Source organism: Saccostrea echinata, unplaced genomic scaffold (genome assembly GCF_033153115.1).
Source record: "Saccostrea echinata isolate AGI-Se365-2 ecotype Australia unplaced genomic scaffold, CSIRO_AGI_Sech_v1 ptg000016l, whole genome shotgun sequence".
Taxonomy (NCBI): domain Eukaryota; kingdom Metazoa; phylum Mollusca; class Bivalvia; order Ostreida; family Ostreidae; genus Saccostrea; species Saccostrea echinata.
The window spans coordinates 12,813,444-12,841,343 of NW_026889765.1; the positions used below are offsets into that span (position 1 = coordinate 12,813,444).

General features: G+C 34.1%; 1 protein-coding gene across 1 annotated transcript in view; it reads left to right on the plus strand.

Annotated features, from left to right (window-relative positions):
* Positions 1–26,291, plus strand: part of LOC133188452 (nuclear receptor ROR-beta-like) — a 119,576-nt gene extending 93,285 nt beyond the window's left edge. The window contains exons 6-7 of the mRNA XM_061323889.1: positions 12,940–13,164; positions 25,699–26,291. Of these exons, the coding sequence (XP_061179873.1) occupies positions 12,940–13,164; positions 25,699–25,943 (470 nt within the window). The 3' untranslated portion in view covers positions 25,944–26,291. The remainder of the gene's footprint in view (positions 1–12,939; positions 13,165–25,698) is intronic.
* Positions 26,292–27,900: the final 1,609 nt, after the last annotated feature.

Genomic DNA, 27,900 nt, shown 5'->3' on the forward strand with positions numbered 1-27,900 from the left:
CCCTTGGGCCTCTTGTTAGTACCATCCTTGGTTTAATGCATGGTGAAGTACTTTCAATACTTACATGTATGTAAATGACTTTGAAGTGCACTTTTTAAATTCTGGATGTTTACCATATGAAATTTCATCATTAAATCTTTTTCTTCTTTTGTATGCAGATGATACGGTGGGTTTTTTTTTTTCTGAAACAGTTGCTGGCATACAATCTCTGTTGAATCAACTAGCAAACTATTGTAAAACATGAAAATTACATATTAATGTGGATAAATCAAAGATTGTTGTTTTTAGAAAAGGGGAAAAGTGAAAGAATGTGAAAATTGGTATATTAATAGTGAAACACTGAAATTATTGATCAGTTTACCTACTTGGGTATTATTTTTAATTATGATAAGTTTTCTGGAGCTGAGAAACAACTTGCTGACCAAGTTAGGAAAGTTTTATTTGTTTTAAAAAAAGAATATTAGAAACATGTACTTTAATCGTGAAACATTGCTGTCTTTATTTGATTGTTTTGTAGGCAGTATTGTAAATTATGTTTCAAAAATTTGGGGTTCAATTAAATCATTGAGAAACTTCATCTTGATATTTTAGGAGTTAAAAGGACAACATGTAATGTAGCTGTATATATTCTGAATTAGGACGATATCCTCTGCTTTACCAAAGAATGTTTAATATAATCAAGTTTTGGGAAAAAAAGCTCTTGACCAAAAAAATTGTATTATTCAACATTGTTACGATGTTTTATATGAGAGATGCAAAAAAACTGGTTGTCAAATGTTAAAAGTATTTTATGCAATTTAGGTATGTTTGAATTGTGGGAAAAACAAAAAATGTGTAGACCTTCCCATCATCAAGCAAAGACGTTTTGATCAAGCAAGACAGAATATTCTTTCTCAATTAGCAGGTCTGGGCGGCCTCCGTTTTTGGAGGATAGCTAAATTCAATGTGTTTTGATTTCTTTGAATCTTTAAAACTTTTATTTTCACTAAAGCCTCCACATGGGGTATGTTAGTACAATAAGAGTTTAACAATTGAACAAATCAACATGTGAACAGTTAACATAATGAACTATAAAAAGATCTTTGATATGAACAGTACTGATGGTTGTAAAAAAAAATTGTTTAATGTTTACATTGTAGGAAGTTCAGGCATGAAATAATTTAAGAACAGTTTTACAAAACTTAGCTAAACCTATTAGTTCCTATATATCAGAAGAATTCATCAAATCATAAAAAGATATTGTGTATGGATTTGTGTAAATATTGCTAGGTATAAATTTCTCTCTTTCATTCTTTAAAAAAGGACACTTAAATAAATAATGAAACTCATCACCAAGTTCATCGATTTCAAAAGAGTTGCTGTTATTTGTTTGGTTAAGAGTTAACTGCCCTTAGTTTTGAAAATTCCAGTAGGTTGCAAGACCGCTATCCTCTGTTTTCAGAGGATAAAATCTATCCTCCAAAAACAGAGGCCGCCTAGACCTGATTAGATAGTTCTAGAAATCTTCTTATTTCAGATACTTAATTGCAAATCACAATCTACAATTTTACTTATGGAAACCCATACCAATAAAATATCAAAAATGCATTTCTAAATTGAGACTGTCATCACATCAATTGGCAATTGAAATAGGTCGATATAGTAATACAGAAACACGACATAGACATTGTTTTTTGTGCTCAAATTATGTTGAGGATGAATATTTTTATTTTAGTCTGTCCTGCTTATGAAATCCATCGTAAGAAATACATAAAATCTTATAACTGGAAAAACCCTTTAATGTTTAAAATTGTTTTCAATGTTGAAAATGTGTAAGAATTCTGCAATTTAGGTTTTATTTACTTTGGCTTAAAAACTAGAAAAGACTGTTAAATTAAGTATATTGTATATATCATTTGTACGAGGGGTGCATGATCAAAAAGTTCACGAACTATCTCTATATTTACAAAACCACAATTCAGACCAAAATGAAATCTGGCACACATAGGGTGAATTCACCATGCATCGGACACCCTCGCACTTCAACAAGTTCTAGCGATATCGCTACCAACCGAATATTATCAAAATGGAACTTAACATGTAGTATGTGGTTAAGATATATTTTTTGACACAATTATGTCCTATTTATTGAGAAAATATCATAAAAAACCGATTTTTTCGAAATAAGTCAGAATTCACCATGCATCGGACATACGATTATTAAACCAGAAAAATATCATACCTTGATCTCGGTGCTTTAGAATTAGTGATATCAAAACATTTTTATCTTTTATTTAAAAATTAAACTTCTAATTAAATTTGAATGACTTTTTCGATCCACAAATGTGAAGAAATTCTAATTGCATCACATCGCCTTAGAAAGACTTTACAATGCTAGTAATATGGCAACTCGCGCCTTTGTCGCGTGGGTTATCATCATCTAGTTTAAAGAAATAAATTGAGTCAACTTCTAGTCATCGTATATCGATAATTTGTATTTTCACTGAAAATTTAGAGTTTCTATTTTCTATTTCCTTAAAAAAAAACAGCTGTCATTTGGTTTTATATGAAAATGGAAGTGATTACCCATGCATCGGAAAGTGTCCGATGCATGGTTAATTTGTGTCCGATGTATGGTGAAATAAACATACTAGTTAAAAACAACTCTAAAAAATATTATACAAACACTGAAGTAAAATTTTTGAAAAATTTCTGTAAAATATCAATCATTGATCAATTTTACCTAGGTCCGATCCGTTCCCGTTGACGTCTATTTAAAAGAACGACAACTCTAAAAATTGCAAAATCGTAAAATTCTGGTTACTCCCATTTGATGCAAAATATGACGTTATTTCAAGGCTCTTCTTAGGGTATTTTTATCACAACATGAAAATAAAAATCGGCATCATTAAAAAGTTTGTCTTCACCTTTAAGACAGACATAAGTAAAAACACGGGGAGACTCGGGTTCAATGAAAGTTTATTGCTTAAAGTTGTCCAAAGCAAGGTATGTGTCCGATGCATGGTTAACTCACCCTACATGTATATAGTCATAAACATGTTCTATAAATAGTAGATGTTATGTTATGTTTGATCCATGTTTCTGATGTCACAATGTGAAAATGTTTGATCCATGTTTGTGACGTCACAATGTGAAAATGAAGTCAATATGTAGATGACTTGTGACAAAAAATGGTTGACTCAATCGTAAACGAGCAACGAACGGCTTTAAAGTTTAATGTATATCGAAACATCGAATGTGACAAATATTTGATATTTTAATGAAAACGATATTAATGTAGTCCTTATGGAATAATGTAATTGAAGATTTGTTTGAAAATAGCTTATTTACTAAAATATTTTATTTTGTGTTCTTGAATTCCTCTATATAATCCATTGATTGTATGTCGGAAACAAAGAACTGTAAATTCTAATACATTTTCAACAGATCTATAAATCACTCCAAACTAAGTTAAGAAATATTTCAACTTTCAAATTAAAAAATAAAATCAGTGGGAAAATATTTTCAATAGTAGTTTTCTTGCAAAATAGATGGTCGTTTTTATGAAATTTTGTGATGCAAGAGTTATCTCCATATATCTTTAGCATCGGGAAATTGGCTAACATCTTACAATCGGAACACCTGTGAAATATTATTCAACAAAAAATAGTTGGATTATTTTCAAAAAAGGAATTAATTTTCAACTTTAAATATAATTTTAAACAAAATTTGCTTTATTATTCAGGTTGAATCCACGTATAAAAATCAATCCCAATTGAAATAAAACTGATCCCGATTGAAATTAATGCAAAATTATTATGTTATTAAACTATAAAGACAATTGCCACCTAGAAAACTTGTTTAAAAATAAATCAATGAAATATATGGAGATAACGAACAGTATTCAAGCTCAAAATCCATTAAACAATACAAAATAGGAGCAGAGCAAACACGGACCTCCAAAACATCAGAGGTGGAATCAGGTGCCATGGAGGAGTGAGCATCCCCTGCCAGCCTGTCACACCCGCTGTGTGCTCCATGTCATGATCGGGAAATAACGGAAAAATCTGTCGACAATTCGGTGTGTAAATAATGGCCAAACAATTAGTATGAAAAACGTCAGTCAGCGTATGACTCAATGATAAATTGTATTTGCTGACAAGGTCATTGTATCGACCATAGATCTAACGAAATGATGACTTTAAACGAGACTGCTGATATTCTTGTTTCATCAACTTGTTTGTCAATAATTTACCTTGTTTTAGAAATTGTGCATACGTAGAGCATGCTCTTGCATATCGAATCAACTGGGAGATATAAACCCCATTTGCGGGTGATGAAGATATATTGCTGCATAAGTAAGGGAAGTTGATGATTGAAAAGTTAAGAGTCATCATGTTTATCATAAAGCTTGGTTGTTAGATTACCATTAACGTCTTTTTCAAGTAAAATATCCAAATATGAAACAGATGTGTCAGACTCTGTGGTATCTTTTATCTCAAGCTCACCGGGATATATCATGTTAATCAAGTAACTTTTAAACCATATTAAAACATAACAACCACATTTCACGATGAAATCATAGTAGCTTTCTTCTTTACATAATCCGGTCGGTTTAACTTGGGTAAATTTATAAAATAGATAATTTGACCCAGCCCTCACATTTTCCTCAATATATCTGTTCCCACCAATTTTTTTTATTGATTCAACAATTTGTACTTTGTATTCATAATAACATGAGGAGAAAGTTTTGACCATGTAATGTATTGGATTTTAGAAAGTAATGTTTGTTTGTTTGTTTGTATGTTGTTTAACGTCCCTGTCGAGAATATGGAGACGCCACCACTTTCCGGTGGAGAGCTGCAAATTTTGTCCTATACTCGGCACTTACGGCCATTGAGCAGTGAGGGGTCTTTTTCGTGCCAGCACCTCCTGCGACACGGGACCTCGGATTATAAGGTCTCATCCCAAGGACCGGTCTCCACGTCCAACTGTGGGATTCAAACCCGTGACGTAAGGATCAACTCCTTACTTCACGACTCTAGAGCAGACGCTCTAACCACTGCGCCATGCGGGCGACTAGAAAGTAATGAAAATTGGATAGTGAATTCATAAAGTCACTTGCTTAACTCAATTTTAAACCACCTATTTTTAGGTCACCTGAGTTCACTCAGGTGACCTATTGCTATCTGTTTTCGTCCGTCAGCGTGCGTCGTCCGTCGTGCTTTAACATTTGAACATTTTCAGCTTCTTGTCTGAAACCGCTCAACCAATTTCAACCAATTTTGGCATATAGCATCTATGGGTAAAGGCGAACAGTATTTTTGAAATTCATAGCCCCTGCCCCCCTGGGGCCTGAGAGGTGGGGAAAAACCACTAAAATTAAAGCAATCTCCTCAAAATCTTCTTCCTTACTCCTGGACATCAAGCAGTCAAACTGTTGGCATGATTGTTATAAGCATTGAGCCCTCAACCAAAATTGTGAAATTCCTGGCCCCAGGGTCAGGGGTTCTGGTGCTAGGGTGGGGCTCTGTTGAATATATAGTGAAAATGCATTATTTCTCTAAAAATCTTCTCCTCTGCTCCTGGGTATTAAGCCGATGAACTATGTACATAGTTATGATCAGGAAGTGTGCCTCTTCCAAAATTGTGAATTTCATGGCCCCTGGGTCAGGAATTCTGGTGTTAGGGCGGGGCTCTAATGATTATATAGTGAAAATGCATAAATTCTTTAAAAATCTTCTCCTCTTTTCCTGGGCATTAAACCAATGAACTATGTAGATAGTTATGATGAGGAAGGGTGCTTCTTCCAAAATTATGAATTTCATGGCCCCTGGGTCAGGGGTACCGTGAAGGGGGGGGGGGGGAGCTCTAATGATTATATACTGAAATGAATTAATGCTTTGAAATCTGCTCTTTGGTATTAATCAAACATTTATGACGAGCAAGGGTGCCTTTTCCAAAATTGTTAAATGTGTGGCCCCAGGATCAGGGGTTCTTGTGGGGTGGGGCAGTACTGATTATATAGTGTAAATGCATTTTTTTGGTTCCTCTGCTCTGCCTATGGGTATTAAGTAATCAAAGTAAGCATGCTAACTGTATAATTATGATGAGCAATAGTGCCTCTTTCAAAATTGTGAATTATATGGCCTCTGGTTTAAAATACGAACCAAATTCAATTGTTGGAAAGTTGAAACATGATACTCAGGTGCCCTATAAGGCCCATGGGCCTCTTGTTTTGTAAAGAAATAGAAATTGATGTCTTATTCATTGATATAAAAAAAGTTGAGGGATTATACTATAAATAATATTATTGACATATCCAGTTTTTGAATATCTGTTTCAAATAATACGAAACAAAAATGTAATAATTTTTTATCCAGCATGTTGACCTTTTTGCACTTAAGATTAAGCACTTACCCAAAATAGGACTAGAAGAACACTAAGAAAAATTTTTATGTCGCCATGTGTTAACACTTGCTTTAATTAGTGTACATGCAGAAAATAATCAAAATCCATGACATGCCATGTGCCAGCCATTGCCTGGTTTTTTTGATGGACGGCCTCTTAACACCATATACAGGTGATAGTGGAATATTACTACACAAATAAGGAAAGTTGACAATGGAAAAGCTGAAGTCATCTCAATTGTTATTATATATACTTTAGTTGTTAGTTGACCCTTATCATCTATAATCAGTAAAACATCCAAATCTGAAGCAGATGTTGCAGACTAAGTGGGGTCTTTTATTAGGTCACCTGAGTCACTCAGGTGACCTATAGCTATCCATTTTTAGGTCACCTGAGTGACTCAGGTGACCTATTGCTATTCGTTTTTGTCTGTCGTTGTGCTTTGTGTGTCAACATTTTTAGCTTCTTCTCTGAAACCGCTTAACCAATTTCAGCCAAATTTATCATACAGCATCTATGGGTGAATGGGAACAAAAATTGTGAATTTCGTGGTCGCTACCCCCCAGGGGCCTGAGGGGTGGGGCTAAAACCACCAAAATAAATGCAATTTTTAAAAATCTTCTTCTCTACTCCTGGACATCAAGCAGTCAAACTGTTGGCATGACTATAGTAAGCATTGAGCCCTCTACCAAAATTGTGAAATTCATGGCCCCAGGGTCAGGGGTTCTGGTGCTAGGGTGGGGCTATATAGATGATATAGTGAAAGTGCATTATTTCCTTGAAAATCTTCTTCTCTGCTCCTGGGTATTAAATAAACTAACTAAGTACATAGTTATGATGAGCAGTGTGCCTCTTCCAAAATTGTGAATTTCATGGCCCCAGGGTCAGGGGTTCTGGTTTAAGGGTGGGGCTCTATTGATTATATAGTGAAAATGCATCAATTCTTTGAATATCTTCTTCTCGGCTCCTTGGTATTAAAATAAACTAAATACATAGTTATAATGAGCAAAAGTGCCTCTTCCAAAATTGTGAGTTTCATGGCCCCAGGGTCAGGGATTCTGGTGAAGCTCAATTGATTATGTAGTGAAAATGCATAATTTCTTTCAAAATATTTTTTTCTACTACTGGTTATAAAGCAAAAAAACAAATGTAAAGTTATGATGAGCAAGGGTGCTTCTTCCAGAAGCAGTTCATGGCCCCTGGGTCAGATGTTCTGGTGTAAGGGCGGGGCTTTATTTATTTAATAATATAGTGAAAATGCATTTCTTTGAAAATCTTCTATACTTCTGGGCATATTGAAGGCAAACAGAGTAAAAGTTTTAATATGCAAGGGTATTTTTACCAGAATTTTAAACACCAGGCCCCAGGATCATGAAACATCTTAAGCTTAAGTCAAAATTTTTATTTTATACTAAAAAGTTGTTGAAGTCAAGCAGACCAAAATTAAAATATTTTTCAATATTGCTTCACAAAAGTGTTGTTATCTGCAAATTTAGGGATTAATTCAACAATTAATTAACATTTTACAGGCAATTGAAAATATGATTTAAGTCCAAGTCTGTTTCATGATCCTGGGACCTGGTCCATTTAGTCAAGTGTTCTGGGCCTGGTCAGGGCTCTATTAATTTGTATTCTGCTGAGCAAAGTTATTCCCCTTTGCCATTCACCTTTGAAAATTAATCACTGTAAATAATGTACTTGAAAGGTTAGTAGAATAAGAGAATAATGCAAGAATATCTTTATTGTATAATACAAAAAGTACTTTCATAGTTTTAATGGTCAAGTAGACTTGGAAATAATAGATGAATAAAAATGAGACAAAAATAACTTTTATAAAAATAATCTTTTTAAATGTTCTTCAAAGACCAATGTGAGAAGTAATAATACAGTGTTAAAAAATAGACATTTTGTTAATAGTGTGCATGGTAATAGTGATAAATGGGAGACAGATAGATACAAGACCAATTATTTTGTTGATCCTAATCATACTATTTTTCTTGCTTTTGGGCAACAAAGCTTTATTTATCAGTTTATGGATCCTCTAAATTGTTGTATTGTACTCAGATGACCATTAAGGCCCTTGGGCCTCTTGTTTCAAGTTCACTGGGATATATTGCATTAAAATACAAATTGAAATAGCTATTTTTAGGTCACCTAAGTTTGTTCAAATCATGACTCTGGGGATAGGGTGGGGCCACAATGGACGATCAAAGATTTACAAAAGCTTCTTCTATCAGTTTATTTTATACTCTATGGATCCTCTTTAGATTGTTTTTTTTATACTCAGGTGACCATTAAGGCCCTTGGTCCTCTTGTTGATTGATAAAACTGTGTCAGTATATCTGAATGTCCACTTGAAGGCTTTAGCAAGTAATTTCTTCTTCTGATGTAGAAGTTTTTGAATAAATTCTGCTTCATAGGAATTTAAAAACAGGTTGGCTTATAAAGGAGCACAATTAAAGCCCATTGGACTTCCTAGTCTCCAAAGACTACTTAGATGTTGTCAGTGAAGAACTTTAGCATCCTTGTAATACAAGGATTAACTAGGTTTTGGGGGAAAGTACCCTTTCTGGATAATTGTGCACTAGTAAGGTGTACGTCTGTCCATCTGTAAACAATTTTTGAAAATGCTTGTCCTACAGTTTTGGTCCAATTTCAGTAAGACTAGGTACACAAGTAGAATACACTAAGAAACGTAATTCTATTGATTGGTTTTTGATTTGGAATGAAATATCCATGAGTTTTGTGACCTTGCTTTACTCACAAATATTTCTTGCTTTAAATTGTTTATTTCATTTTATAAATTAGTATTTGTGGAAAGATTTCAAGCTGAAAAATTGTGAATAAAATTGTTAAAAATGATAGGTTACTGTATTAAAAATGCATGAATTCTTTGAGAATCTTGTTTTCTGTCCTTAAGTATTTAGCAGACAAACAAAGTGCATGATTATAATGAGTAAGAGTGCCTCATCCATAATGGTGAAATTCATGGCCCGTAGATTAGTTCTGGTGTTAGGGTGGGACTCTGTTGGTTATGTAGTGAAAATACATTAATTCTTTGAAAATTATCTCTTCTCCTGTGTATTTAGCAGACAAACTAAGTGCATTGTTATGATGAGTGAGAGTGTTTTTTCCAAAATTGTAATATTTTTCTCCAGAACCACTGGGGCCATCTTAAAAAAAATTTTTGGTTGGCCTCTCCCAACCAACTGGCTAAAAATGACCCGACTCAAAACTTTTTTCTAACCTCCATGAAACAATTATTTTTTTTTATGCAATCCTGAAAATCTTGCATTAATGTTGAAATTTTTCTGTGTAAAAAAAAAATTCAACCTACCCAACTGACCCAAATTCTTCATACCGAGTCGGGCGAGGGAAAACAAACATTATTTGGCATGGGTCAATTTCAATCATACTTGGACCAAAGCATCTTTGGGTGAAGGGGATTCATATTTAGGCCAGAAAAAATAATAGTCTTGTTTCCTGCTACCAGCCTGAAAAAATAGGGTAGGTAGGTAGGAAAATTATTTTATATTTTTATTTTATTTTTTTTTCGACAGCATGTTTTGGATATGAATTTATACAAGATCAAATAAAACATGTCACAGGTCAATATTGTCTTTTGAAATTAAATTTCATGTCTTTTTATGCACAACTCAAGTGGTATTTTATGAAAGTCCATATTTAAAGCAAGAATTTCATGAAATGCTTGTTTTGTGTTAACACAGAAACCGATCACTGTGACAGAATGATGAAATTCTGGAAATTCCCGATTTTTTTTCTTCCCAAACTTAAAAAAAACTTTAGGGTCAGGTGCAAAAAAATAGGGTAGGTCGGGTAGCAGGAAACAAGACTATTATTTTTTTTGGCCTTATTCAAATGAAGGGCCACACCATCTTTCAAGGGAGATAATTAAAAAAATTGTTACATGTGGCCCGGGGTCACAATGCTCACTTGAACACATTAGCTAGAAAAAAGCAGAAATTAGTTCAGTATTGAAAGTTTACAGGGGGAGGGGGGCTTAAATTTACACTAACTCAGGGAGCTTAAATTTACACTAACTCAGGATGCTTCTATATCAATATTACAAATCATTTGCTTTAATAGGTCTGCATGCAAAAAACAATTAAAATCCATGACATGCAATGTGCCACCCATTGCCTGGTTTTTTGGTGGACTGCCTCTTAAATACAAAAAGTACTTTCATAGTTTTTAGCTCACCTGAGCCAAAGGCTCAAGTGAGCTTTTCTGATCAAAATTTGTCCGTTGTCTGTCGTTGTTGTTGTAAACTTTTCACATTTTCATCTTCTTCTCAAGAACCACTGGGCCAAATTCAACCAAACTTGCCACAAAGCATCCTTGGGTAAAGGGGATTCAAGTTTGTTCAAATGAAGGGCCACACCCTCTTTCAAGGGGAGATAATTAGGAATTAGTGAAAAAATAATGGCATCATTTAAAAATCTTCTTTTCAAGAACCACTGGGCCAGGAAAGATGAAACTTATTTGGAAACATCCTCAGGTAGTGTAGATTCAAGTTTGTTCAAATCATGACCCCCGGGGGTAGGGTGGGGCCACAATGGGGGATCCAAGTTTTACATAGAAATATATAGGAAAATATCTTTAAAAATCTTCTTCTTACGAACAGTAAAGCCATGATTGGTCATATCTATATGGAAGCATCCTCAGGTAGTGAAGATTCAAATTTGTTTAAATAATAACCCCCGGAGGTAGGATGGGGCCACAATTGGGGATCCAAGTTTTACATAGAAATATATAGGAAAATATCGTTAAAAATCTTCTTCTTAAGAACAGTAAAGCCATGATTGGTCATATTTATATGGAAGCATTCTCAGATAGTGAAGATTCAAGTTTGTTCAAATCATGACCCCCAGGGGTAGGGTGGGGCCACAATGGGGGATCCAAGTTTTACATAGAAATATATAGGAAAATATCTTTAAAAATCTTCTTCTTACGAACAGTAAAGCCATGATTGGTCATATCTATATGGAAGCATCCTCAGGTAGTGAAGATTCAAATTTGTTTAAATAATAACCCCCGGAGGTAGGATGGGGCCACAATTGGGGATCCAAGTTTTACATAGAAATATATAGGAAAATATCGTTAAAAATCTTCTTCTTAAGAACAGTAAAGCCATGATTGGTCATATTTATATGGAAGCATTCTCAGATAGTGAAGATTCAAGTTTGTTCAAATCATTACCCCGGGGATAGGTTGGGGCCACAATGGGTGATCAAAGTTTACAGAGGAATATATAGGGAAAAGTCTTTTTCTCAAGAACAGAAAAGCCATGATTAGTCAAATTGATATGGAGGCATCTTTGGGTAGTGTAGAATGAAATTTGTTCAAATGAGGGCCCCCGGGGGTAGGGTGGGGCCACAATGGGGGATCAAATTTTTACAAATGAATATATGGGAAAAAAATCTGCTGCTCAAGAACAACAAAGCCATTTGTTATATTGATACGAAAGCTTCCTCAGGTAGTTTAAAATTCAACACCCCCCTCCTTGTAAACTTTTCAATACTGTACTGATTTTTGCTTTTTTTCCTAGCCAATGTGCTCAGGTGAGCGATGTGGCCCATGGGCCTCTTGTTAATGATCAGGTAGACTTTTATATAATAGATAAATAAAATAAGACAAAAATACCTTGTTTTAAGACTATAAGAGAGGCCAATATGTGAGGGAGTGAGATTAGGTTACTAATAGTATTCAAGAACTTTTGTTTTGTTTAGCCCTCATGGGGATAGAGACAAATGGGGCCAAGTACAGACTAGTGAAAAGATCAACTTTAAGATTTATTACTGAGCACTAATTATTATTTTTGCTGATCCCTTGTCATTCTATTTCTCTTGCTTTTGGGCAACATAGCTTCATTTATCAGCTTATGTTGTTTTATTTTATATTCAATCCTTCACAGAGTTATATTTATCCTCAGATTACTGTTAAGGCCCTTGGGCCTCTTGTTTAAAATTACATTTTATTAACATATTTTACAAAATCAATGCAAAATACAGGCATGTAGCATCGAGGGGGGGGGGGGGGGGGGCCCACTTTTTTCCAAACATAATTTTTTACTATTGAAAATGTTCCTGAAAGGGTGGGTGCACCCCCCCCCCCCCCCACTTTTTGTTGCAGTATTCTTATATATATAGCAATATAGTATAGTATTGCTACGTCCCTGAAATAAGCAACATAGTTTACATTTAATTTGAAGAATGTGTCTAGAATTGTTTGCTTTTATCACTTGCACAAACCTTTTAACTAATTATATGATCATGCATAAACTCAGCTATGGATGACACTTTATGAGCACACTATGTGCAATTCAGCTTTTCGGCAACGTTTCTTGATACATGCTTGTGTGACCTTGTAGCATGGTATGCTCTATGTACTAAGCAAATTACATCAAATTAAGGACATCGCTTTCACATTATATGCTGTATAATCATTTGAAATCTCTTCATGATATTTAGGTGTTCATCCAAGACCGTGAGCTATTAACTATAATAATATGTATTGTTCTTTCCCCAGCTGCTAGACTGGAGTTTTTCTTCATTCTGTGCTACAGAAGTTTTGATTCTGAGACTAAAATGGTGATGACCTATAAAGGTCATGTATATCCCATCAGACAGTACTATCCCTATATAACAGAGGAGATGGCAGTTAAATGGCTGAACATTTCTAATGATGTTAGAAGTCTTCATCTGACCACTCAGGAACATGCTGTTATTCTAGCTATATGTCTGACATTTACAGGTAAAGATCAAAACATTAACACTATAACAATGTGATGGGTCATCAGTCTATTGAAGCTTATCCAAGTTGAAGGCTTGGATTTCTGGATCGGAATTTGTCCTTGTGTCTAGCTCCCTGTTTGTCTGTCTTAAGAGACACATTTATCAATTTTTTTCTTCAGAATTGGAGGGCCAATTTCAACAAAATTAGGCACATATTATCCTTTGAATAAAGAATTCAGAATTGTTCTTATGAAGGGCAGACCCATTCAAAGGGGGAAATCATCAATTATTGTTGACAAATCTTATAACTAATCTTGTTTTTAATGTTTGATAATTGACTCTAGAGGAATGCAAATTCAACTCCATTTGAGAAATGCAAGAACTTATCTGTACATTATGAGATAGAACATATGTGAAAGGTTCCTGAAATAATGTAAATTCAATTTACAGACAATTCTCTGTAAACAGGGTTTAAACTGATAAGCATTCCCAGACCAGTCCCACAGTGGTCCCAGAGCAGTCAAAGCAGTCCCAGAAACCGTGCCAGTAGGTTTGTTTAATAAATTTAATGGGCTTAGCTTAGTCCTTAGATTACACATTGTATCAACAAACAATGTCAGCATTATAAAGGTAGCTGAAACTAATGATGCACTTCTCTTCCAAAATTATGAAATTTGTGGCCAAAGGGTTAGGGAGGATGCTCTAATGATTATATAATGAAAATGCATTATTTCTTTGATTATCTTCTCTTCTCCTAGGTATTAAGCAAACAAATTACATGCATGGTTATGATGAACATGGGTGCTTCTTCAAAATTGTGAATTTCATGACCCCTGACTCAGGGGCTCTGGTGTTAGGACAGGGCTCTATAGATCAGATAGTGAAAATCCATAAATACTTTAATAATCTTATTTCTGCCCTGAATATTCAGCAGACAAACTAAATTCATGGTTATGATGAGCAAAGATGTCTCTTCCAAAATTGTAAAATTCAAATCCCCTGGCTCAGGGCTCTTGGTGTTAGAGAAGGGCTCTATTGAATGTTTAGTGAAAATGCATTATTTCTTTGAAAATTTTCTTTGCCACTGGGTATTATGTAAACATGCAAAGTGCATGCTTATGATGTGTAAGGGTGTCTCTTTCAAAATGGTGAATTTCTTGGCACTTGGAGTAGGAGCTCTGATGTTAGGGTGGGGCTGTGTTGAATCTATAGTGAAAATGCATTATTTCTTTGAAAATCTTTTTCTCTGCTCCTAGGCAACTTTGACTCAAACAGAGTACTTTGTAATAAGCAAGGGTATTTTGTCCAGATTCTTGAAAATTTGGGCCACTTGATCAAGTGTTCTGGTAATGGTAAAAAACGATGCTTTTCTACATAAACCTGGCCCCGGGGCCATGAATGTTTTATTTTACTCAACTCAAATCTGAGTAAAGTAAACTTTGTTTTACTCTCCTGAGTTTCAACTCAAAAAAGTGTGCCACGAATGCTAAGGAAACTCAACTAAACAGAGTAACAAAACTCTGCATAAAACTCAAATTGTTTTTAATGATATAAGTGGTCTAAATAAATAAGAAAACATTTAAACGCCCTTTCTGTGTTCACCTTTCCATTTCATTCATGCTTTTCTGCATCATAACATGAAATTATGACGTCATTCTCGGGTTGATTTTCGATACTTGCGAACCGAATTAAATGCTAAATTCACAACTTATTAATAGTACAATGCCTTTAGTACTCACCAACATCGTTTTTATGGTTTGTTTATGAAATATACAGTCTGGTGAAAACTTTTTATCAGACGGTCGAGTTTTCTTTTCATTTCGTGCGTTTTAAAATCTTGCAAGACCTTTATCGAAATGTGGAGTAATATTTTTTTTTCATCGATATTGATGAGTACTAGAAGCCTTGTGCTACTGGTAAATTGTAAGTTCGGCATTTAATTCAGTTCGCAAGTATTGAAAATCAGCTCATAGAAATAATGTACGTGCATGATCAAGATGACGAAAAATAATTTTCAATGCATATTACTAATAGGCCTGCATATTAGACCTTTAATATCCATGTATTTATTTTCAAGAGGCGGCAAAGCAATAAGAGCAGAGATAAATTACATGTGCCGCAAGATGACATATTTTCTTTAGTTTTGAAAATGTAGAGTATATCTGAAAACAGCTAAGTGAAAAAAAAAAACTTGGGGGAAAAACAGCGAAATCCAATAACAAAACAAATCCGTTCAATGGTTATGTATTGTTTTACTAACAACCAGCGATCATGTGCAGCAGTTTGCCAGATTTCCTAGACAAGATCATGGACCACGGCCGTTGCGTATACTGTACATGCAGTTAATCCCCCCCAAAATGGTCTTTAATTAGTTATCAATATAATCATGCACAATCTTTCCTCCCTGAGTGCCGAGTATAGGTCTAAATTTGCAACCCTCCACCGGTAAGTGGTGTCGCAATATGAGTGAAAAATTTTCGAGAGGGATGTTAAACAACAAATAAACATATCAAACAGGCAAGTGGGGTGGTGGGTTCTCAAACATAACATTTCACCATTAAAATGTCAGTTGAAAGGCTGGTTGGCCAGCCCACCTTTTGTGAAGCATATTTAAATATAGCACTACTTGGTAATTTGGTAATGTAAAGAGAAACTTGGTTATTAAAGAAAGTTGTATCCTAACCCCCCACCCACCAAATGCGGGACGGTTTGCCCCAAAAGACCATTCGCACTGAGACGATTCGGGCCTTTTCCTTTAATTAAGGGATTTAATTAGCCCTTGTTAGTAGTAATTATTATACCCAGGGTTCTCCATCATTTTACTGTGTTGCAGACTTTTCGTGAACAACTAAATATTCGCGAAAATTTTCATGATCAAATTCGCAACTAAACCACAATTCATTATAATTACAAAAGCATATACATACATTTTTTTAATCACCTATTCGTTACACAAATGGTATGGTCTGGCACATTAATAAAAAAATAAATTTATGGATATTTAAAACTATTAGAATGTATTCATACAATAATGTACATACAATGTACCACATGCATTAGATAAACCAACTGTAACCCCCCCCCCCCACTCCCCCCCAAAAAAACACACACAACTTAAAAAAATAAGTTTTTTTTTTTTAAAGGTGCTTATACACAGATTTGAAGTTAATATTTTCTCAAATTTTCTGTATAATATCATGACATATATGGCAATAGCATTTCACACGAAAATATAATTAAAAACTAATTTTATCTGGAAATTATTGGAACTACGAATTCCTGGACGCGTTTGATAAACACATCCTTGCACTTTCACAAATTTTATCTTTATCCTTAATATTCAAGAAAAGAAGCGATTTTGTTGTGTATTAATGAAAAACATTACATCTATAATCCAGAAAATTCAGAGTAGAAATGTGCGAAAGCAAACCTCCTCACTAATATCGTCAGCCCATGCTCAGTCTTGTGTACAGAGTTTAACAAATTTAATACACCCGTGAAACGTAAACTGTTTTTGTAAACAGGGCACGAGCTCTGTTATTGTTAATGTTTACGATTCACCGGGTGTGTTCAATTGCTAAAGTCTGCACACACCACTGAGCACGGACTGACAATACTGTGAGTGGGTTTTGCTTTTGAACATTTCTACTCTGAATTTTCTGGATTATAGTTTTAATATTTTTCATTAATACAAAACAAAATTGCCACTATTCTTAAGTATTAAGAATAAAATTAAAATTTGTGAAAGTGCAAGAATGTGTCAATCAAACGCGTCCAGAAATTTGAAGTTTCAATAACTTCGAGATGAAACAAGATTTTTATTATATTTTAGTATGAAATGCTATAGCAACATATAAGTCATGAAATTATACAGAAAATTTGAGAAAATATTAACTTCAAATCTGTGTCCAAGCACCTTTAAATATAGTTATATAATATACTTGTATTACTATCTACAAGTTGTACGTATTTATTAAACCTTGATATTTTTGTGTATATACATATGTAACTTCATGTTTTACACATGCTCTGAAGAGCAGGGGAAATTCTGGTTGATACAATCGATCTACAGAAAATTTGCCGTGATTTTTGTCAGTTGATCGAATTACAGAATTTAAAAAAAGAAACTTATATAATAGTAAATACTTTTAGAGGGTGCCTTTAAATTCTTAAACAATACATTTACATCAAAGAAATGATTACGGTACAATGTTTGACTCACAGTGCCAACATTATTCTAGAGACATAGTTCTGAAGTATAAAGACATATATTTATAATATATCTTTAAATTTTGAAATAATATTTTGAAATGCAACTAGCAATTATACAGTAACATGGAAGTGTGAAAACAAATTATTTGTCTTTTTCCTTTCATGCGTAAAGTCCAGCGAGGGTCTAGGAGATAATTGATATGCAAGGTGAAGTAAGACAAAGTGCCCTAATTAGGATATAATTAATATAAGTGCTCTGCCTTAAAAATTGAAACATGGTAGATTTGTTTGATTAAAGTTTCAGTTAGAGAAAATTTATGTTCTGATTTTCTGATTATCACAGATCTTACCGTGTCGCAAATTTTTTTACTGTGTTGCACGCATAAAATTTGAATCGTTACTGTGTTGGAGAAAATTTTACTGTGTCGGGACCTACACAGTAAAACAGCTCATGGAGAACCCTGTTATACCTATGTAGTGACTTTGTATCATTTTTAATTATTTTAATGACTACTCCATATTACTATTTTAGTCTTTCTTGAATAAAGTATTAACATGCTAAAGTTTTAACATTTATGAATCCATCAATATAAAACAGTAACAAAATCGTAACTTATTGACATTTAAAGAAACGGATCATTGCATCTGCCTAGTAGTATACCATTTTTATTGTTCAATTGTAAGTAGATACTGTAAGGATTCTAAAATTGAATACAGAGGAATTTCAATATTTATGTGTTCAGTAAGTTTGACAAACCGATACACGAATTTTGTTTAATCAATATACTGATCTAAGATACATGTCTGTTTTGAGCAAACGATATTTTATAGTAACATGTACACTTACATTTTATTCAAATTAACTAAATAAAACAGCTGACCCGTAAACATAATTTGGATAATTTTTAAGGTCTTCCATTCCAACGGAAGACCTTCTACTGATTCTGATGGTTAAGATTATTATTCTTTTTTTTTTCTTCTTTTTCCTAGATGCCAACTTTAAGACCTCATATCTCGCTCATTTCTCAACGGATTTTGCTCAAATTTGCAGGGTTTATAGATGTTACAAAACTCTATCAGAATAATGTCAAACATTTCAAAAAGTCACTTCCACTTTTGAGTTATTACCCTTTAAATGAAAATTTACTTGCCTTCATTTCCAGACAAAGGCTCCGAGACTACAAAAGCTGGAGCAGTAATTATACCGAATTTAAATAACAGAAGGATTGAAGTTGTGCACATCGGTTTTTGTTTTTTGATTTCTGTATTCAAAATGGCGCTATATAGGGGTCAAAAATTAGAACGCCTAAAAGAGCGAAAATTTAGACATATTTTTCTTTGTATCTATAAAACTAAAAATATTTTGATAAGACATGTAGAATAAAAGTTGTGCACAATTTTTAGGCCTTTGAGCCCTTTAAAGTTTTTGCTTTATAACTCAAAAACGGTAAATATTTCGAAATGGCTGCCATTAAAAAAGTTGTTCTTTATCATCTTATTGATCTCACGAAAATGTTATTTTGTTCGAGTCTTGTGTTTTAAATGAGCCAGAAACTTGACTTGTAGACTAATTTTAAAAATAAACCGATATTAGTCCTCTTTCTTGTCACTCTTTCCTCAAACATGTACCCCATGACTCTGGATAGGGGTCAACATTCTTTTTTCTGTAGATCTGTAGTACGAGGAGGAGGGGTGGAGGGGTTCCCTAGACTTTTTCTGAGAATAGTCTTTTGCTGTAGTTTTAATATGTGAGTTTTGATTTAGATGCTGCTTGCCTCTGTCAGCTTTCTGTTAAATTGTTGTACAGTCATACATAGGCAAATTCCAGCAAAAATGTACTGAAATGTAAGAGAAAGACCCACCCTTAACCCCCCCCCCCCCCCCCCCCCGCCCCCCAACACACACACATTTTTCAAGATGTGTATTGAGATAGGAATTAAAATTCTAAAACATTTTTCTGTTCATCGACAAATATAACTAATATGAATATTATTTTTTCCTATATTTCCATGAAAATCGGCATAGAAAATTATATACTGAATAAAATATTTCTTTATCTTGTTGTAACATCGACGGTATGGCCTGCCTTAAGGAACTTGATGTGACTGCATACCGTAATGCACCTTGTACTCCTTTGTTTAATAGGATTTAAAGATTTAAGGCCAGTAAAGAAACCTGAAGATGCCGCCATTTTTCAGTGTTCTTACTGAAAATAAAACATTTACATTGAACCTTTAAACCAGTGAGTTGAACCTTATACATGTAAAATACAACTTTAGACGATATTTTGATTCAATATATGGTCTAAAAAACATTTGTGAACTTTCTAGCCGGAAACACAAAAAATGATATTGCTGATATCATGCAGAGTGTGTCTTGGCTTTGATTGAAGTTCAAGGTCACCAAGGATTAGATCTTTTAGCTGATGTATGGTCTGAAAGAACATTTGTGAATTTGTTAAGTTGATAACACCAGATAGGGTTTGCTTATAACCAGAGTGTGTCATGGCTTGATGCAAGGTCATTTGGACAAGTTCAAGGTCACCACTGTACACTCCTTTACTATCTATCTACTTGCAAACATTGCAGGTTGATATCCCTTACAAGACTGCTTGTAACGTTAGAATGTGGCATAGCCTTGACTCAAGGTCCCTACTTCCTGTCCACAGCTCCAATGGAAGACCTACTAGTTTTTATTATATAAGCTTTGATATATTTTTTTAAATTTAATTTTTTTTAGTCAATATAAACTTTATATGTAAATAGATATAAACATCGAGAATAATTATAGACAATAGTCTATTAGATTATATGTGGCGTGAAACGTATCAGTGCGAAAGGTCTCTAGGGGCGAATGGTCTCGGTGCAAATCGTCAATAGGGGCGAAACATCCCGTTACACCCCCCCCTCCCCCCTTCCACTCAATTATTTTGAGTTTGGACAATTTTCTGTTCTTGTTTTTGTTTTCAGGTTTTACAGAGAATAAGTTAAAAAAAAAAAATTCTGGTTGCCCCCTTTCAAAAACGATACTATAAGCCCGTCAAAGATGCATATACTTCAAACCACGGGCACTTGATGTTACAATTTTTTTTTCTTATAAAAAAATATAACCCCATACATTATAATTCACGTGAATGTTTTTAATAAGAAAAATATGTCACCTGTGCCTGTGCTTTATATACAGTCAAACCTGTTTTAAGAGGCCACTTGTGCGAGAATGACAAATTGGCCACTTAAGACAGGTGGTCTCTAATTCCAGGTTTCAAACCAATGAACAAAATTTTGCGAGTGCAGTTGTATATTCATTTTCAAACATATCCAACTCCACAATTTCAACACATTTAAAAAATTAGGAAGTTGTACGTCACATGAAATCCTTTTTATTTTACATTTCATTTTACATGATTTCTGAAAAAATCTGTAATTGTTTTTTGTTTTGTGTTGGTAACACCCATAGAGTGTACAATATTTCACACTTTAAAATCTCCAATATCTCTCGTGAAGACAAGCCTTGTTTACGAAGCTCAATAGATTTGGCCTTATCTTTAAAGGAGAGGACTGACCTCTTCCTGCCTTCCATTTCATTTAATTTTTAATACAATGCTTGATTTTTACTCAGAATACATCAAAAAAGCAGATCTTAGTGTACATGTAAACATTCTAGGGCTAAAGCGCAAGACTGACCACTTGATAACCTCGGGCGAAATCGTAATTTATGTATTGAGTTTATATCATGAAAATATTCTACACCTTACTTTTGTATATAAAGAACAACACAAAACAGTTGTTAAAAATGAAAAAAATTATCTCATTAAATCCTGGCAAAATTTAAATTACACCCGCAATTCTTCAACATTACTCATTATCAGCTGTTTATGTTATAATGTTTGGCTTCTCTATGGGGCTACAAGATCACATGTCAGACGGAGGTCATGTGACAAAACAGACAAAATGGCCATTGAAAACAGGCATGTTGAGAGCATGGGACCTAAAAACACTGGCCACTGGCTGGGTTAGACAGGTGGCTGCTTAAATGAATTAAAATACAGTGAAAAAATGAACGGGCAGGATTGAAACTGGCCGCTCATGGGGAGTGGCCGCTGATTAAGGGTGGCCATAGCAGCAGGTGGGACTGTACATATAATTTATACATTTTTTTTTTCATTATTAACTACTAAATGGCACACCCATCTGCATGAGACAAGATTCCAAAAGTCTGTTCTATTATCTTACACTAAAACGACAAATAGCATTAATGTAAAAATTCTCCTCGGCTTTGTTTGATGTAGCAATACATGTATAATATTATACATACATATTTCTTCAATGAATAAACTGAACCTCCTTGTATTAGTCCTGTGCGGGCACCTGATGAAAATTATACCTGCGTATTGGAATTCAACAAGAAAAAAAAATTAGTATTAAGTTCGTTGACACTGAATCTTAATTTTGTCCATACTGCACCAAAAATTTGGGTCTGCAACCGCCTTTTCACATTGTCAAAGGAAAGGTCTTGTCTCGAGGAATATACATGTGAAATATGAAAGACCTAAAACAAACCATTAAAAAGTTATGGCAAAGGTTAAAGTTTTTTCAAAGTAAGTAAAACGGCAATGTCAAGGTCAAATGGTGCCCAAAGGAAGGTCTTGTCACAAGTGATACATATGTACATGAAATGTGAAAGCCCTAGAACCTAATGTTCAAATGTTATGGCCAAGGTTTAAATTTTTTAAATATAGGTCAAACTCCAAGGACAAGGTCAATGTAAAAATTGTTGGTATCCAAAGGAAGGTCTTGTCACAAATAATATAAATATGAAATATGAAAGCCCTAACACCAACTGTTCAAAAGTTATGGCCAAGATTAAGGTATTTCAAAAGTAGGTCAAACTCCAAAGTCAAGGTCAAAGGGTCAAAATTGATGGTATCAATAGAAAGGTCTTGTCACAAGAATTACATATGTGAAGTATGAAAGTCCTAGCACTAACTGTTCAAAAGTTATGGGCAAGGTTAAAATCTTTTAAAATTGAAATAGGTCAAACGTCAAGGTCAAAAGGTCAAAGTTGTTGGTATCCAAAGAAAGGTCTTATCACAAGGAGTACACATGCTAAGTATGAAAGACCTAGCACAAAGTGTACAAAAGTAGTATCCAAGGTTAAAGTTTTTTCAACAGTAGGCCAAACTCCAAGGTCAAGGTCATAGGGTCAAAGATGTTGGTATCCAAAGAAAGGAGTTGTTATAAGGAATACACATGTGAAGATTGAAAGCCCAAGCTCCAACTGTTCAAAAGTTATGGCCAAGGTTAAAGTCTCAAAAAATTTTGCAAAAGTGTGTCAAACTCCAAGGTCAAGGTCAAAAGGTCAAATATGATGGTACCAAAGAAAGATCTTGTCACAAGGAATACATGTGTGAAATATGAAAGCCATAGCTTCAACCAATTAAAAGTTATGGGCAAGGTTAAAGTTTTTGCACACAAACAGACAGACAGAAAGACAGACAGACAGATGGACAAGGCAAAAACTATATGCCCCCAAATCTTCGATTACGGGGGCATAAAAAAGGGGGGAGAATCAACTCATCTAAATTTATTTAGGAAAAAAGTTTTGGGAAAAATGTTACTGCAAATGCTTAAATAATTTAGGAATAAAATGCTTTCTTCATTATATTTAGACAGGGTGTGAAACTGTAAATAAATTGATAGGATATGACCAATAAAATATAATATACCCTATGTCGGAATTGCAGTGGCAAAAGTGCAAGTCTGAATTCCTAATATAAATGAGGGAAAAAATGTTTACTTAGTGATATTAATGCAATAATTTTTCAGTATTTGTAGAAGCACCTAGCATAAATGATATACAAAGTGGGAAAACTATCAAATGAATATCGCTCTGCCGGCACGCCTTACTTTTAATTTATAATGATGAGTGATTTCCCTGGGAAAATTAGGTCAGTTCTTGAATACTGTAATTTGGATAGCCTGTTATAGATCGATGCAACTTACTTGCTAACTAATAAAATTTTGTTCAGATTGGTGGAAAATCATTTGCAGACGGGGTTTTGATAAATTGTTGTATCACTGAAAAATCTCTCAACTTCTGACGAAACTTCCAAAGGATTGAAAAATTTGTGTAGGAAACCCTATCATTTTCCAAAGGAGGACTCTCGTGGCAGCCATTTTTGTGTTGAGTTGACTTCTGAGACAGCTACCTAGCAATCTCAGATATTTTGAGAAAAACTCAAGAAAAAACTCTATTAGAGTAAGACTCAAGTTTCATGGCACAGTTTATTGAGTTCAACTCAGTGATTTGAGAAAAATTCTCAGATTTTAGTAAAATACAGCCCTTGAGTTCGACTCAAGACGTTCATGGCCCTGGGGCCAGGTCCTCTGAACTCTGTTACATTTTTAGCAGTAGTCATTATTTTGGAACATGATTGGGAGTGACCTGTAAATGTGCAATAAGCTTTCAGAATTTCAATTTTCCCCCAATTGGGGCAACAAGGTTTAAAAAATTCAATGTGCACCCTGGGAGGAGGGCAATTTAGGGTGATAAAACTATGTTTTTCTACAAAAACCTTGTTCCATGAACTCTTACATTTTTTCACAGTAGCCCACTCATCTTTTACAATATGATTCGGAGTGTCCTTTAGATGTGCAATAGGGTTTAAGAATTTTGATGTTCATTTCTTATCATAAAGATACAAATTGATGAGAGCAATTCAACTGTGTCATGATTTCTTAAGAGCATTCAAGCATATTAAGAGAATTTTATTCACATATAAATTTGCAACATGAACTTAGAACAAGGAGGCTATGTGTTTGATAGATAATAGGATGAAACAACACTAATCTTTATACCATGGTACAAATTACATGTACAACAAAACTGTACTAAAGATGTAAGTCATGTATATGAAAAGGAAATAAAAATTATTCCTTCTTTCACTATTAACTAAAAACAAAGGAGCAAGGTAGGTTTCTTTTTATTTTGCAATACAAATGTACCTTCTGTTCGGCAGGTCATTCATGTCCTATGGACATATTTTAAATACTTATGAATATCTAGCAGCCAAAGTGTTTACATGATTATTATTAAGCTATACAGTAAATACAGTAAAAATCAGTTATAACAAAGTCTCTGTGACCCCTGAAATTACTTTGCTATATACGTGTTAGAATTTCCTAAACTGTATATAAGGTGGAGATTCAAGGAAACTTCTTCAATATCCATGTTTGAACTAAACAAGATTTACTGTGGTTCCATGTACTTTGAATCTGAGTTCAGACCCCTGCAGGAGCTAAATTTGTTTTTTTTATTGTAAAATAGATTAAACATAGACAATCTTCTTTATTCCTTGACTTCTAGCAGGCAAAATGTTTGCTTGATTATAATGAGCAGTTTTAAAAAATTGTTTAATTCAGGGTTCAGGCCCCAAGATGGGGCTTTGTTTATCATACATTTGAACATGCACCAAACCTTTTAAAATGTTTTCATTTACTGGGAATCTACCAGACAAATTAGCTGCAAAATGATGTAGACGTATGAAATTGATTTCCCCTCAATTCAGAATTTCAGCTCCAAGGTAAGGATAAAGTCAAACTCAATATCTTGATGGAACAAGGAAAAAAACTGAGATATCAAAGGGTTTTAGAAATTGAAGAAAAAAATACATAAAGTAAACTTTGTTTGGACTTCTAATTCACTTTGACATATCCATGTAATTCAAAATATTGATGTTCAATATACTAAGGTTCAACTTAGACATAGAGCGAATCTTTAGCCTCCTTTTTAAAATCTTATTCCTTGATAATCGTCAAACAGATTGATGATAATTGAAAATAAGTTACGAGCCCTGTAGGAATTTGTGAAAAATGCATTCCCAGGGTAAAGGGATAAGGTAAAGTTGGGCATCCAGGAGAGAAGCTCCTTACAATATGTGATAATGAACATGAGAGTCCAATTTCATGTCAAATGATTGCAGAGACCAATGTCATGTCACAAGATTACAGTTTCAGTGTCTGATAGGGCTGACTTGATCTGATCATATATATCATGATACTGTGAAATCCATAATTTCCATGGGGTTTTAATTTTTGTTGTTTTCATGGTATGAAGAGACTGATGAATTGTGTCCTCCACAAATGTAAAATTTCAAATAACACTTCAACCATAAAATCAAATTACCATGAACCAATATTTTTATGTCAAACCATGAAAATTTGACCTCACAGAAATGTGATTTTACAGTACTCAGGAGACTCTTATAGGCCTATGGGCTTCTTTATTTTTATCTTTCCTATAAAGTATCTTGAAATTCTAACTTGTTGATTTGATCCTACAGATAGGTGTGAACTTGATGCAAGAGACCAAGTGGAGAAGATCCAAATGCTTTTCATTGATGCAATCCAATATTTGCTAAATATGAGAGTCAAAGATGATAGTGGAGTACATTTCTCTAAAATAATGAATGTGTTTTTGAAGTTGAGGGAGATGAATGAGGAGTTTCTAACATTTTATAAGAAGATGTGTGAGGACCCAATGATTCAGAAGTATATGCCAGAATTACTTCATTTCCTGATAGAATAAAATGTTCACTGCTTAATACATGTATATATACCCTTTTACCTTACCTGAGCTGAAAGCTCAACTGATCTTTCCTGATAACATTTTGTCCAGCATCTGTCTGTCCATCTGTCCATCCATCTATAAACCTTTCACATTTCTGACATCTTCTCTGGAATCACTGGGCCAATTTCAACCTAACTTGCCACAAAGCACACTTTGGTGAAGGGGTTTCGGATTTGTTCAAATGAAGGTCCACATCGTCTTTCAAGAAGAGATGATTAAGAATTAGTGAAAATTTGGTAGCATCTTTTAAAAATTCTCATTTCAAGAACCACTGGTCCAGAAAAGTTGAAACCTTCATTACATGGTGTAAATTCAAGTTCGTTTAAATCATGACCCCCGAGGTAGGCTGGGTCCACAATGGAGGTTCTACATAGGACCAAATAGGAAAAATTTTAAAAATCCTCTACTCAAGAAGAGCAAAAGTATGATTAGTCACATTGATATGGAAACATCGTTATTCTAGTTTGTTCAAATCATGATCCTTTGGGGTAGGATGGGGCCAAAATAGTGAATCAAAATTTTACATAGGAAGAAATAGAAAAAATCTTTTAAAATCTTCTCAAGAACCACAAAACCATGATTAATCTTATTGATAGGGAAACATCTTCACTTACTGAAGATTCAAGACTGTTGAAATCATGACCTCTGGGGGTAAGGTAGGCCACAGTTGAGTTGCCAGGTTAAAGTTTTACAAAGGAAGAAATAGGAAAAAGTCTTTAAAAATCTTTTCAAGAATAAAAAGTCATGATTAGCCATATTAATATGGAAACTTCCTCATGTAGTTCAAATTTTAGTTTGCCCAAATTATGCCCCTGGGGATAGGATGTGGCCACAATGGGGGATCAAATATTTACATAGGGGGAAAAATAGGAAAAATCTTCTCAAGAATAGCAAAGCCATGTTTAGTCTTATTGATGTGGAAGCATCCTCAGGTAGAGTAAATTCAAATTTGTTCAAGTCATGACCCCCAGGGATGGGATAGGGCCACAATTGGGGATCAGAATTTTACATAGGAATGTATAGAATAAAATCTTTAAAAATCTTCTTTTGAAAAACAACAGTCATTATGAGTCATATTGACATGGAAGCATTCTCAGGTAGTTTTATTTATTTTAAGTTTGTTCAAATAATGACCCCTTGGGGGTAGAGTGGGGCCAAAATGGGGGGATAAAAGTTTGATATAAGAAGAAATAGGAAAAAATCTTTAAAAATCTTCTTCAAGAACATCAACGTCTTGATTAGTCATATTGATATTGAAACATCTTCAGATAATGTAGATTCAAACTTGTACAAATCATGACCCCTGGAGGTAGGGTTTGGCAACAAGGTGGATCAAAGTTTTACAAAGGAATATATAAGAAAAAATCTTTAAAAATCTTCCCAAGGACAGCAAAGCCATGAATATTCATGTTGACATGGAGTACATTCAAGTTTCTTCAAATCATGACCCCCACACCCACCCCCTGGAATAGGATGTAGCCACATTTTTAAAAATCTTATCAAAAATAATTGACAAAGAATATAGAGGAGAAAATATTGGCTGATGAAGACCCTCAGGTCCATTTTGATTCGGGTAGTGTTGAGGCCCAAGGGCCTCTTGTTTAATTTACACAACATACATGGTCACAAATTTTCCACAGACATTTTTCACTGTGCATTTAAGATATACAATGTCAATCCAAGAAATCCATGTATTTTTCAATCTGTTGATTGAACAGAAGCTGTGATTCTTCTGCTTTATTGAATAACCCTTTTGAAAAAAGTATGTCTTGGACTGGTGTGTGGGTGTGTATAAATATATTTACACACAAGTATTTTATATTTTTTATTAACATACATTCCATTTGTTATCTGTGATATTTATTCATTAAAAGAATAAGAGTGATCTTTTACAAAAAGTTAAACAATATAATTA